This window comes from Prunus dulcis, chromosome 6, assembly GCF_902201215.1.
Source record: "Prunus dulcis chromosome 6, ALMONDv2, whole genome shotgun sequence".
Classification (NCBI taxonomy): domain Eukaryota; kingdom Viridiplantae; phylum Streptophyta; class Magnoliopsida; order Rosales; family Rosaceae; genus Prunus; species Prunus dulcis.
This window is the reverse complement of record NC_047655.1, coordinates 28141649-28154962: the sequence shown is the minus strand read 5'-3', so window position 1 is coordinate 28154962 and position 13314 is coordinate 28141649. Positions and strand designations below refer to the sequence as shown.

General features: G+C 37.9%; 2 protein-coding genes across 4 annotated transcripts; one reads left to right on the top strand and one right to left on the bottom strand.

Annotated features, from left to right (window-relative positions):
- Nucleotides 1–293: 293 nt before the first annotated feature.
- On the top strand, nt 294–1447 carry LOC117629776 (rubredoxin). The gene has a single exon (XM_034362376.1). The coding sequence runs from the start codon at nt 526–528 to the stop codon at nt 1159–1161; it is 636 nt and encodes a 211-aa protein (XP_034218267.1). The 5' UTR covers nt 294–525; the 3' UTR covers nt 1162–1447.
- Nucleotides 1448–1614: 167 nt separating this feature from the next.
- On the bottom strand, nt 1615–11895 carry LOC117629772 (5'-3' exoribonuclease 4). Of its 3 annotated transcripts, XM_034362371.1 has the most exons (22): nt 11585–11894; nt 10893–10995; nt 10728–10804; nt 10430–10621; nt 10129–10248; nt 9902–9964; nt 9677–9814; nt 9414–9578; nt 9116–9193; nt 8129–8215; nt 7311–7391; nt 6433–6528; nt 6169–6239; nt 5227–5355; nt 5012–5088; nt 4877–4917; nt 4689–4763; nt 3990–4141; nt 3805–3909; nt 3652–3727; nt 3082–3161; nt 1615–2930 (listed from the first exon to the last, which is right to left on the bottom strand). In XM_034362371.1, exons 1-22 carry the CDS (start codon nt 11789–11791, stop codon nt 2225–2227), a joined length of 2919 nt encoding a protein of 972 aa, XP_034218262.1. In that variant the 5' UTR covers nt 11792–11894; the 3' UTR covers nt 1615–2224. The 3 variants fall into 3 exon arrangements, with proteins under 3 accessions (XP_034218262.1, XP_034218263.1, XP_034218264.1); XM_034362372.1 differs by lacking the exon at nt 4689–4763 and having other exon boundaries at nt 11585–11895; XM_034362373.1 differs by lacking the exon at nt 9116–9193.
- Nucleotides 11896–13314: the final 1419 nt, after the last annotated feature.

The following is a 13314-nucleotide window of genomic DNA, read 5'->3' as shown; positions in this document are numbered from 1 at the left end:
TTGTCTAGTTTTAGTTTTTGTATTTGTTAGTATTTGTTAAACTTTTATTTATTGATAGACATGCATAGTAAGGCTCATTACGTTCCTCCGACTCCGACTATGTGTATCTTTCTATGTTTATTAACGAAATCCACTTATACCATCGAGTTTAGTATGTAAGTTTTGCCCGGCCGACTTTCGAATTCTGGAACCTCGGTGGTGACAACTTTATTGTTACTTGTTTGTTTTGTTGGGTTTTGGGTATTTGGGTTTTTAGATAGTTGGACTGAAACCCAAAACCCGGCCCATTTTCTTGAATCCACTTACAATCTCACACCTTCCCCACCTTATCCAACTCTGTGTTTCAAAGCAAGAATATGCCCTCCAATGGATCCCTTTCCTTTGTGAGCGTTCTCCTCCACCCAGATGCACACACATAACTTGGAAAACAACAACTTTCCGATTAAACCATTTTCTCTGTACACTTTGTGCTTCTTTGAATAACAAAGAGGCACTAAGTCACATCCATCTCCACCATCACCATTCATGGCTTGTGCAACAACAAGACCCACCTTCTCTTTCCACCTCTCAACCTCTTTTACCCAACATTCTCATCCAAAACCCAAAACCCAATTCACAAACCCAACTCTCCTTCCCAAGATCCCAAGCATTTCACTCTCACTTACTCACAAGCCCCATAAACCAAACAATTTGACTACAAACTCCATTGATGTCTCTAAAGAAGATAAACCAACATCAGATGAGCCTGCTTCTCCTCCTCCCACCTCCTATATAGAGCCAGAGCCAGAGCCAGAACAAGAAGAAGCAGCAGAAACAACATTTGATAAGCGCAGGCTTGAAGAGAAGTTTGCAGTTTTGAATACAGGGATATATGAATGCAGGTCTTGTGGGTACAAATATGATGAGGCAGTGGGAGACCCATCATATCCAATCCCACCAGGATTGCAATTTGATAAGTTACCTGAGGATTGGAGGTGCCCAACATGTGGGGCTGCACAGAGCTTCTTTGTGAGTAAGAGTGTGGAAATAGCTGGGTTTGCTCAGAACCAGCAGTTTGGGCTTGGTGGAAACGCACTGACTTCTGGCCAGAAGGCTGTGCTCATATTTGGGGGCTTGTTCCTTTTCTTTGTGCTTTTCTTGTCTGGCTATTTTCTGCAATAATGAATGGGAGGGAGGTATGATATGAGCCCTTTTTCTTGCATATGTGAAAATATAATAATTTAAGTCACTTGAGTAACCAGAGAGGTATAGTATCTTTTGTTTCTGAGGAGGTTTGTGTGTTGAATTGTGGCATAGGTTCCATCCCATGGACATAGCATTTCAATCGTTGTGATGTGAAAAGAACCTCTTTTACATTTGTATAATGTCAAAGCTTTAGACTTCTTGGGGGAAACATATTGTTCTTCAGTGTCTTGGTGCTTATGAAAATGCAGCGAGTTTTGAACAATCAACTAATCTCACTCCATTTTATTTGAACAATGCCCAAAACAGGGTTGTTAATTTGATATAGCTTAGTCAACATTTTCTATTACTTTCAAATGGCTATATCTCGTACACATCGCATAAGTAATCTTTTGAGAAAGTAAAGAAAACGATAACAAAAATACACGAGCAGAGCACCAAATCCCCTTCCATTTAACTAACCCTGTTGAGATTCTGGAAAATAAATAAATACAAAGAAGACCCTGTTGTGATATCCGATCATAATTTAAAATAAACATCCAGGTACAAAAAGAAAACACTAATAATAGATACAGCGAACATTCCTGAAGGGAAAAGAAACAAATTCCTTTTGGATTACATAATCCCCTACATCCTAATGATACATATCAACCCTATTTCTGATTGGGTAAGCGCCTTGTCAAATTCTTCCTATGAAACTATAACAACAGACCACATCTATGTACGCATATTTTACAAACTACCCAACAAATGGTTAATGATATATGCACCGCCATGGCCAGTTAGTACAATCTGTTGAGAGTTTCTGCGGAAATCTCATCCATATTAATGTAACAAACCATCCTTTTGTGGTTCCCGTGCTACTGGCTGCGCAAATCAGGCAAGCCGAATCACTTTAGCATCGAACCACAGCGTCAACCTCTTGTTGCCATGTGCTACATATACACTCATGAAGCTAGTCTTAGTGCCCTCCCCTCGGCCACAAGGTAAGATAAGTTTAGTATTCTGTGTGGGGGCACCTCTTACAAAGAACCAGGCAACATCACACAAATCCAGATGAATCACTCCCAGTCTGGTCTCCAGCATCCGACATATCCTGGGGAGCTCGAGTCTTAACCTGATACACCTTCTTGACTGGCTGCGGCTCATATGCTCCACCAAATCCAGTTTCCTGTTGCCTATTATATAACCCACCGTTTGCAGTTGATTCTTTGTTAATCCACTTGGGAGGCGGTGAAGGAAGAGCATCCTGCGCAAACTGGTGTTGTGGGTTTGTGGAGTACCCTGAATTTGGCATCCCTGGTTGCCCAGCAGGAGACCTGATTCTCACACTTTCTTCCATTGTTAAACCAGACATCCCAGTTCTCAAGCTGTGGTACTGTTCTTGATATTGTACTCTTTCTTGTGTCCTAAAACTCTGTTCTTGATATTGGACTCTTTCTTGAGCTCTAAAACTCTGTCTGTCACCCTGCATACCATTTGAGGAGGGAAATCTAGGCCTAGCCATGATGCCCTGAGGAGTGAAGGAGTTTCCGTACTTTGCTTCTTCACGGAAGCCCTTTTCATACCCAGAGGGCCCAGCTGGTCTTGGTCTATTGACTGGATGGTTTCCTGGAAAATTACGTAGCGGTTGTTGGTCCCAAAATCCCGAAGCTGAATTATTAGATCTAATATTAAGTGTGTTCTTGACAAGTCGATGAGCTGCTTCTCCCAACATAGGTCCAGCAATTGCTCCAGGTACTTGTGGCCTGTTAAAACAAACGCACCACAATTAGAAACCACTATGGTTGCAATTATAAGATTAAGATTCTCAGGTATTCTTTATTTAAAATCTTGTAAGCTAAAACCTGAAAAAGAAAGACAATAAGAATTTTGCCACATCAAAGTTAGAATATTTACCTCTCTCTGCCTTGCTGGCGTCGACCATTGTCTTCATGCCATAATGCAGGGGCTGGTTTGATGTCCATAGGTTTTACAACCTGAAGACAATTAAAAGAAAATTTCAATCATACCCAATGATTTACAGTAATATAAAAAATAATAGAACAAAAAGAAAGGAGGCACAGGCAATTGAAGCATATTTCCCAACCGTCTTAGCATCTAAAAAAACATAAAATTATCCCTTCTTGAAAAAATATGAAGGGAGCGGTTTCAAGATAAATCAACACAGGGAGTGATTTTAAGAAAAGCCCAACTCATGTATAGCTGTTACGTTCTTTGACACCCAAAGAAATGACAAGCTAAGTTTTAGCAATATCTTCTAGACATTGTCACATTAGAAAATTCACAATGACCACAAAAACATAATACTCTTCATTTATACAAAAAATGAAGCAACAAAAGACCAACCACAGGAACCTGATATGTCCCAAACTATAACAGGAAGCATACCACACACACACCATGCCATGTAGTAATGAATAACAACTCTGTAAGACTTGAGAAAGAATTTTAAAGAGAATCACATACTTTTTTGGGCATGACCACACCCTGGGGAGGTTCTGGGATGTGTTTATGAGCTGCGGGATTAAGATAGGTAACATTTCTGCATATAAAAACTGCCCACTATGAAACACTATCCTCTTTAAATAATCAGACGACAACAGTAGGGGCTCTACTTACAAGACTTGGTTATAATCAATGTTCGGATAACCACGAACAGGGGAAGGGATTACGTATTGAACACCATTTCTCTCAGATAACCAAAGGCATCCATTCATTCCACCACTGAAAAGGTAAACTCTAGTGAGTTTCAACAATGACAATTAGACCATAAGTCCACATAAACAGCTACCAAATTAACCAACCTGGCAATTGTGTCTATCAGCCATGCAAATCTTTCATGAGGGGCTGACTGATAATATACTTGGTAGTACAACTTAATTTGTGCCGCCAAAGGATGAGATGGATAGACATAAAGCAAATCAAGCATCACACTATTCCGAGCCTGCTCTTCCTCCTGCATGTAATAAATAGAGTATAAGCACTCAAAATGTAGAAATGGAAGGCCACTTCATCTTAGTTATTGCAGTTAGAAGATGCCCTAACCAGTCCTATCATAAGATAAGTAATACGCTCATTGCAGCCCACCATACAAGATCTTTAACTCCCCTAATCTGACCCAAATGGAATCCATTATCCCAAAGATCAACAACTTCCCCAGCGCACCATATAAGTCGTTTCTAACAAAAAATATAGCCAATAATTTCAATACTTTTTGTCCAGAGCTCGAAGTGATTGGCATGATATATATCATTTTATTCTCAGAACCAGAGAATTCAGTCTACCTAGTGGTATATTTTTCCCCAAAAAAACCATGATTGTGCTCTTAACTTAAATACAACTCTTGCAAACTACTATAATTTCCCAAAAGCTTAAAGCTTTGTTTAAACAATTGGTATACTAAAGCCTTGTAAGGGGTTTAAAGCTTTCAATCAAACATGTGAACATCATGTATAACTAAAGCAAAAAATATTAGGGGAGTACAAATACACGATGTTCCAGACCGTTAAAGTGTTTTCAAGCCTCCTTGTCTGAGCAAGCAATTTCTTCTCATCAATGAATGGCAATTTGGCAACACCCTGACTTCCAAACACACACATAAAGTGATACAATTACAATTAGTTTACCCCCAAAAAGAAAAAAGATGTTCGATGAATGAAAAAAAAAATTACAGTACTACACAAGAACGTACCTGCCATGCAAAGCGCTTGCCATTCATGTCAATCTCAAAATCTGGAGAGAGAGATTTGAAAAGAAATTATTGATGAGGATATAACTTCACAAGATATAATGATTCGTACAACTAATGTACAACTAATCAATTTACCAGAAGGATAGAAATTATAGATTGGTGATGATGGATCAGTCATCAAGTTTCTGTATTTTTCCGGAAGAGCACTAGAGCTGTAACATGGGAACACCAAGTTTACCATTACCACATCTAGCATGAATAATAAGAAAGATTTTCTTCTTCAATAAATACATAATGAAAAGTTTTTCGAAAGAATTTAACGCCACAGAGAGAGAGAGAGAGAGAGAGACCTTGCAGCTGGTAAGGTTCCCATGAGCTGATCAAAGGGTTTAAATGGCTCTCCCAAGAAAAATGTTATTTCCAATTCATCTAAATCTTTTAGATCAGAAGCAAAAGGGGCATAATGATAAGGGTAGTACCTGAAACAAACAGATACAAGCACAGTTATTGAAAATGAACTGGACACCAACCCAGTCAACGAGTTCAATCATCGGTTCACCATCCAACTTTCAGGTAGAGCAGTCAGACCTCCAGATCATTATAGCATACCAACAGATACCTTATGTAAACTAACTTAGACGGATATGGCTTAAAGTATAGGATCCATGTTCAAGTTCAACACCATAATGGTCCAACAACCTAGTGGTTCGATAGCATTTACCTTTTGTTTTATAACAAAAGGAAAGATACCATAGTTTTATGACATGCAACAGGCGAAAGGACCTGTCCTTTGGCCTCCAGGTCAAAAGACCAAAGTTACCTAAAAATATCCGTATTTGAAAATCATAACATAATACCAGGATCCATAATGAACCAATGGTTGAATGGTACATTGATCAGGTTGAACAGTCCCAACAGCTCAACTGGTCCCACTAAAAGGGTAACTTGAGTCAAAGTCCTTCACTCTGTCTGGTCTGAGCTAATTTGGATCATAAGGCAGAGGTGCAGTATCCTGTTACTCGGAAAACGGAGACAGTACATGTAACATGTCTGCCGTATGGAGTTCAATTACCTATTCTGATAAGCATATGAGATTTAGATATTTTAGTGGGACATCCTTAAGGGATAGGTGGAAATCATCCTAACGGCAGGATACAAGAATATATATATATATATATATACGTCTGTATATATAGTATATACACACAAATATACAATATCGTATCTAAGCAATAAGATGAGACAAAGTAGATAAAAGGAAGCAAAACATTTTCCAATCAAGTCAAACTAACCATTGCCATGAGCAGACCCCTTGGTAGTAATATCGGCAGACCCAACATAAGCCTTCTACATATTTTAAAACCTGCAAAGAAACGTACACATTTTAGCATGGAGTAATTTAATACTTGTATCATCGAATTAGGCAGAAACAACAGCAAAAAGAAGATGAAAAGCTTTTGATTTGGAACACCCTCAACAACATAACTGAGTCAATATACAACCATATTCACTACCAAAATAATATGAACAGAAATGGCTCCCATGAGGGAACTTACTAAGTCCTTTTTAACATTATCAATCTCCTCGGGCTTTGTTACTTGAAATTTCTCAGCATAGTACCTCTCTGTATATCCGGGCTCCCCCAATTTAACCTGAGAAACAAAATAAAAATCAGTTCTGAACGTATTCAGAAATATCAACACCAAAGATCCTGTAATTACTCTACTTCACCTGCCCAATTTACAGGACTTCCATGAATCAAGGACCGCCCGAAAGTACAAGTGGTTAATGAAAATTTCAAACAAACCAAAGCATCCTAAAGCAATGAAAAAGTCAATTCTTACCAAATTCGCCCTCTGCTAAAATTCATATAAAGAAAAACTGCTAGAGTTAACAAAATAGACATTACTAGCTTTCAGGAAAGACATCATAGCTAAATCTGAAGAAAAACTGTAATACACATTAAAACTAAAACTTAATTACTAAACAATTTCAAGAATTGCTGATGGTAGGTTAACACTGACAAGTTCCTGAAAGGCTGCGCTACACGAGGGTTCTCAGCAACCCTTTGGGATTCAACTACAAACTCCTTTATGAATTGAGCCCAAGACCTCTCCTTCACAATGGGAAGATGTACGACCTCGCTAAAAGACACGGTAAATTGAGACCATTAATTTGCTTAAAGGGTGCTTGAGAGAGTGAATTTTTTGGCTTTGAAAAGTTTCCATGGGATGAAAAAGGACACTAAAAAGTCTTAGTTGTCCAAAGAGAACTAACTATTCTGTCAAGTTTGTAAAAAGCTTTTGCAGTCACTTCATGACATCACAGTGAAATGAGTTAACAATGACATCTATAGCTGGCACAAAAAAAGCTAAGTTCTTTATCACTGTGTTATACAAAAATTTAATCACATAGTTGCAGTTAAATCAGAGACCTTGTCGACCACCGGAGCGGGTAGCTCTGCAGAAGATTCTCTTCTAGATCTATTTCTCATCTCTTCATTATTCTCTATAGCCTGCAATATAAACATCATCAGCATAAAGAAAAATTCACGCTTGTTTATCATTGATTGAAGGAGTAAACTACTTCTAGATACCAGCAGCAGCAAAGATGCAGTAACCTATAATCCCACAATATAACCCCCAAAATAAAAATTAAGCTGGATGTGTTAAAATATGGTTGGAAAAACAAGGGCCTAAAAACCTTTGGTTCACATATCATGCAGGGAAATTAGTGAGTGGCCTAACATTTCTGTCAAAGGGATCCAAATGAAGCCCGGACACAACAAAAAGGTCTCTACATATCTATGATATGTCATCATATCCATATTCTCTAGTCAGCAAAGTGAGTATCATACGGATAGACCTAATGCTCATGCAACAAGAGCATATACCTATAAATTGTCTCCTGCTGGACATGCCTATAAAACTACCATCATAGTATACATCTCATAGAAAAGTTTTCCATTTTTTTAACCAAACATCTCACCCCTAATAAAGGGAAATATTAAGACCACTGGAATTCCATTATAGTCAAATAATCACCAAATGAAAAGTACGCTAGAATATCAGTCTTCGCTACAAGGTGCTGACTTGGCGTAGCAAACTAACGGATGAAAGCAGCAACTTCCCAGTGAAAAGAATAAATTATTTATCATGCTTAAATTGAAATCCATGTGTTTCATATGATGCTCCAGAAGGCTGAGAAACAAAAGAACTTATAATACATGTTCAGTCAGAAGATGCAGAATACCTGCTGAATCCGAACCCGCTTTTGAAAGATTTGGCGTTCAAAAACAGCAACAGATTGAATAAAATGCTCTACTCTGTCTAACAATACCTGTGATAAAAACTTAAATACGTAAGTACATCCACTGAAATAGATAGTTTCAATATTGACTAAAATAAACTACCCTGCAATCACCAATCGTAGAACTCCAAAAATGAAAGCAGGAGCTTTTGCCAACAAAAACAATACTAATAAAAGGGGAAACGTGCTTTTCGCTATAATAAATTGCAAAGATTACTATGTTATAAGCAAGTCCCACATAGAACCAAATTTAAACAAATAAATGCAATAACAGACATTTTTTAAGAGAGATGGAGTGGCAGAGACATCTTAAATTAGATATTTTACATAGAATCAACAAAAAAAAGAGACTATGGCCAATAGTAATAATCATGTTCTACTCCTTATTGTTATTCCTTTTATAATTGTGTCTCAATATCAGGCACATTATATCCAACTCAACACTGCAGTCATCCACAATTCAAAAGGGCCTTACTTTCATTGGAGCTGAGGTATTATTATAGTGAGCTAATGCATTAGATCAATAATAAGCAGTCAGTCGAATCAGTCTCCTACATTACAAAAGAGATTATCCCAATATTGTTATTGTGGCAATGACAGCAATGACAGACGATGACAGCAATGACATTCGTTTAATCTCCATCCACGGGTGCATTTTAGATCTTCTCTCTTGCTATTAATATTCATGTATTTGATACGCACAAATATAAAAACCAAGAGAAACAACATAGATGCACAACACCCATTACAAACATCATAGAATTTTTTTCATAAGAATGAAAATTGTGACCGACTCTTCAGAAACAACATAAATGCATAACACGCATTACAAACATCATAGAATAAAAATTGCGATTGACTCTTCAGAAAGCATTTACGGCAAAAGCAATGAGGTACAAGTTTAAAGACATGTAAACGAGAGTGATTTACCTCACCCGCATCAGTAAGATAACCACCCATAGCAGTAAACTCCCTTCTATAAATATGCATCAATAAATTAATAGCACCCTGAGACAGGTAAAAAGTTTACAATTTCATAAAAAAAAGAAAGCAAAGTGAAAACCAAACAAAAGGACCAGTGCAACAAATCTTATGGTTTGATAAAGTAAAAGCTACATTTTAGTTGTAAAAAACAAGGATGAAACCACAATAATATTAGTTTCTAAAACCCTAGAAATGAATAACTTCAGAACGTTAAAGCAACAGCCTGCCTGCCACAATAACATACCTCCCTTATCTCCAATGTCGGCATATGTGGAAGAAAATCATTGCCAACAAAAAAACACATAAACACAAAATCATCCACTATCCTTTCAAAGTTAATCTGAAAAGGAGGATTAGGAATCTCCAGCTCATATTGCAAGTATTCGCGCAATACCCATATGTTGAGGAACTGCACAAACAAAATGTCAGCTTAGAAAATAATATGAGATTGATATGAGAGGAATTCAGAAATGGTATCAACGAGAGGCAGGATGCCACTTCTCCAACCTGATATTTCTTCTTGTGAATTGGGGTTTCATCTACAACATTTCCATAATCATCAAGTTTACCACGACACTCAGCTGCCAGATGACCAACTTGCCCACAAAGAAAACATTTTTCTTGTTGACCTGGAAGAGTAATCACCTGTGCAATTGTAGTAAATAATCTATAAGATCAACTGCTTGCAATAAACAATTTAAACTTCAGAATGTTCTGAAGAAAAGAACTGACCTCTCTTAATATTGAGAAGTGAACCTCATGTGTAGCTAAAGCCAGCATAATAAGATCTGCATCCTGATTATGATGATCCAAATGCTTACTTAAGAACTAAACAACTAAGTAACGAAACAAAGGCATACAAAAAAGCATCCCTTTCAAAGAACATATGACATGCAACACGAAAGAATAATGACAAACAGAAAACGTAGGAATCATAAAAGGCTTAAATAAACACTTACCAAACCATAGAGACAATGCCGAGTGTTCGGATCAAAACCAGGAAGGTTGCGCTGCGATCGGATGTATGACATTATTTTGTGCTCTCCCTCGCCAGAAACATTTGAATCAGACAGAATAACCTTCAAATAATCACCCAATGCAGCCCCATAAATAAATTTAGAGAGACAAAGTACCCTGAAAACCAGAAGTACATGGTAAAAATATAGAGAATGGATTACTCCGTAGGCAAAGAATAATCCGATCTTGAAGGGACTAAGGGAAGCAATGAAAAATTACTACAGTCAAAAATGTCCAACCAACCTTGGTAGATCGCCAACCAGGGTTGTGGTTTAACCTACTTTGTATGAAATATTGAAGTGCCACTGAAAGCACTGCCATAAATTGCGTGCCCGGAGTAATAACATTTGAATCTGATGTTTCAGGCTTCTCTTTAGGAATCAAATATGTCCCCTCCATCTCAAATTCTTTCTTCAGTCTTTCCTCTTCGGCTTCCTAAAAGATCATAATGTTTTAAAAGACAACAATAAGTCTGGCTCACTGAATATGAACCAATTATGCGCAGTAAGTAAGATATTACCACCTCAGCCGCATTACTTACCGCATCAGCCGCATCTTTTGCAGCTCTGAAACGTCGAGAACGTTGCTGATTCATTTTAGCTCTTGGAGCAACCCCGTCTGCAGGATTAAAAATATATGAAGTACGGAATTTAGGGGAAAGAAAGTTATTATAGATGACACTTAACAGATCTAAGATAAACCTTACCAATTGCCATAAAAAGAAGCTTTCTTGGGCGAACCAATGAGAATAGATGGTCAATGTAATCAAATATTGAACTGAATACATCATGATAGGTAGCAGGAGCAGGCTGCACAAAAAAAACATGTCCTGAGGGCACAACTTTACGAAAAGGCATTTCATCATCGAGAGGTAAATTAAAGAACATAAAATGATAACTTTTATCCAACTTCGTCCAACGTAATATTTAAGTCAACGTATGAGTTATAAACAACAGAATCTCATATTTCCCACAAGAAAAGGGAATTAAATCCAAGCATTATCAAGCCACATAAATACATATACATATTTATATGCGTTATTAATGAACACAGTTTAGCATACCATGTACATTTTCTATCATTCATAAATCCAAATAATCATAACTAAGGACTAAAGGTTATCTCTAAGATTACCAAAACTCAATCATTTCAATCATCAAACACAAACACACCAACAATTAACTAAATTCTCTCAGACTGGAAAAAATGTGGAAATTGTTGAAGTAACTTAGAAGCAAAGCTAGCATCACCAAACCAATGATTTTGAACAACATATTCCCATTAACAAGAAATACACCTAAATTCTATCTCTGATAGCACCAAAATCAACCGTTAACAAGAAAATATATAGAAAGAAATAAAAAGAATGGAAATTGTCGACGGAAAAGATTGGAAAACCTTGCCATCGGGATGAAAACAGGGATGTATAATGCCGTTCATGTCGAGGTACAAGTTGTCGAACTCATAGCCATTAGGGTTTGGTCTGGAAACGTCGATCGGTAGAGGCACGCCATTGGGGCCCTCCCTAGGCTGTTCCTCCACCACGTCGACGATGGACAGTGGGTACCGATCCGCTAGCCAGCGGTAAAACGCAGGAACGCCCATGAACTTGGTGTCGTTTTGGCGAGGTCGGAGATCGGACGGGACTGAACGAGTTAATAATTTGAACACAGAAGGAGAGAGAGAAGGTTATTGGAGATCTGCTTGTACGGAACTTTCTGGTGACTAATATGGAAAATAGTATTGTGACGAAAATGCCCTCACCGTGGGCCCAATACCCAAGAGGCAAGAGGTGCCGAATTAGGGAGTGTTTGGATGCTGAGGATGGTTGTACGTATTTATTTTTGCTGAAATGAGGGTGTTGGCACTGGGCAGAGCCGGGAATTCCTACGCCTATTATTTCTCGACCCAAAATAAATAAATCAAAAGTAATACTCTTAATTAAAACAATGTAGGGGATCGTTTGATAGAAGGAGTGTCATGAATTGGACTAAATTTTGGAATGGTCTTGAATTGATTTGGCATAGCTTAAACTGAATAACACTTGTACTAAATTTTGGAATGGTCTTGAATTGGTTTGGCATAGCTTAAACTGAATAACACTTGTACTATGTTTGATGTATGTTTGATTGGACTAAGACTAAATTATTTTAAAATATTTTTCTTGAAAAGTAAGTTTTTAAAAATATTTTTTTTAAACTTTTCCTGTCTCCGTCGAGATCTCCCTCAGCCCCTTCCCCTTCTTGGACCTCCAACAACCCCACCCTACCCACCATTCGCAACAAATCTCAAAGCGAGTCGGTGATGACGAGTCAAAATCTTTGGTTTGATTGGCGCCATGAGATCTCTGTGTTGCTCGGAGGAGAGAATCGTGTGGAGGTCGTCTGATGGGTTTCTTCAATTTAATCATTTTTGTTTGACTGAGTTTTGATAATTGAAAAGGAGAAATTGAGTTTGATGAGTAAAAGAAATACAATAACTTTTTTTTTTTTAAATGGGTTTGGTTAATTGGAAGAGAAGGAAAATTGTCTGGCTAAGGATTGATTCAATTAATGGGTTTGGGTTAGTGGTTGTTGGAGAGAGGGAAGGGATGAAGTGGGCGGGGTCAGTAGCTGTCGAATAGAGAAGATGAGAGAAAGGCAAAGCCGCTCCAGACCTAGCTTTCTCATATTGCTCGAAAGCTACGGAGGGGAGGGGTATCTGAGTGCTGCGATGGTTGATTGGGGTTGCTGTGACGGTGGGGTATTGGATCGGTTGCAGGTGCTTGGGTGATCGGTGGTTGTGGATGGCGCTTGGATGGTCAGTGGTTGCAGGCGCTTAGGTCGGCACTATGTTGTACTCCCATTCCACGCGGGTCTCATTAAGAACACCTAAGAAGGTGTTTTTGGTGGGGTTAGTATTGACAATCCCACTTAAAATTAGAACTAAGTGTAAATAAACATGGGATAAAAATTTGTCTAATCCAATTCAAGCCAAGAAGGTGTAACAAACGAGCCTTTGCAGATTGTCGCGTCTTGAAAAATGGATGAGAACTGCGACATAAGGAGAAAAAAAAAAAAAAAAAAAAAGAGTGCAAAGTGGATAAGGACGATTTATTAATCTTGAGCAAACAAAAAATAGATAACTAT

What these genes read in the sequence shown, in the direction of transcription:
- LOC117629776 (XM_034362376.1), top strand. Translation starts at nt 526, where the DNA reads ATGGCTTGTGCAACAACAAGACCCACCTTCTCTTTCCACCTCTCAACC.
- LOC117629772 (XM_034362371.1), bottom strand. Translation starts at nt 11,791, where the DNA reads ATGGGCGTTCCTGCGTTTTACCGCTGGCTAGCGGATCGGTACCCACTG. An exon ending in GTTTTCATCCCGATGGCAAG is followed by an intron (nt 10,996 to 11,584) that starts GTTTTCCAATCT and finishes TTTTTTGTGCAG; the next exon opens with CCTGCTCCTGCTACCTATCA. An exon ending in CCGCTCCGGTGGTCGACAAG is followed by an intron (nt 6,529 to 7,310) that starts GTCTCTGATTTA and finishes TTTGTTTCTCAG; the next exon opens with GTTAAATTGGGGGAGCCCGG.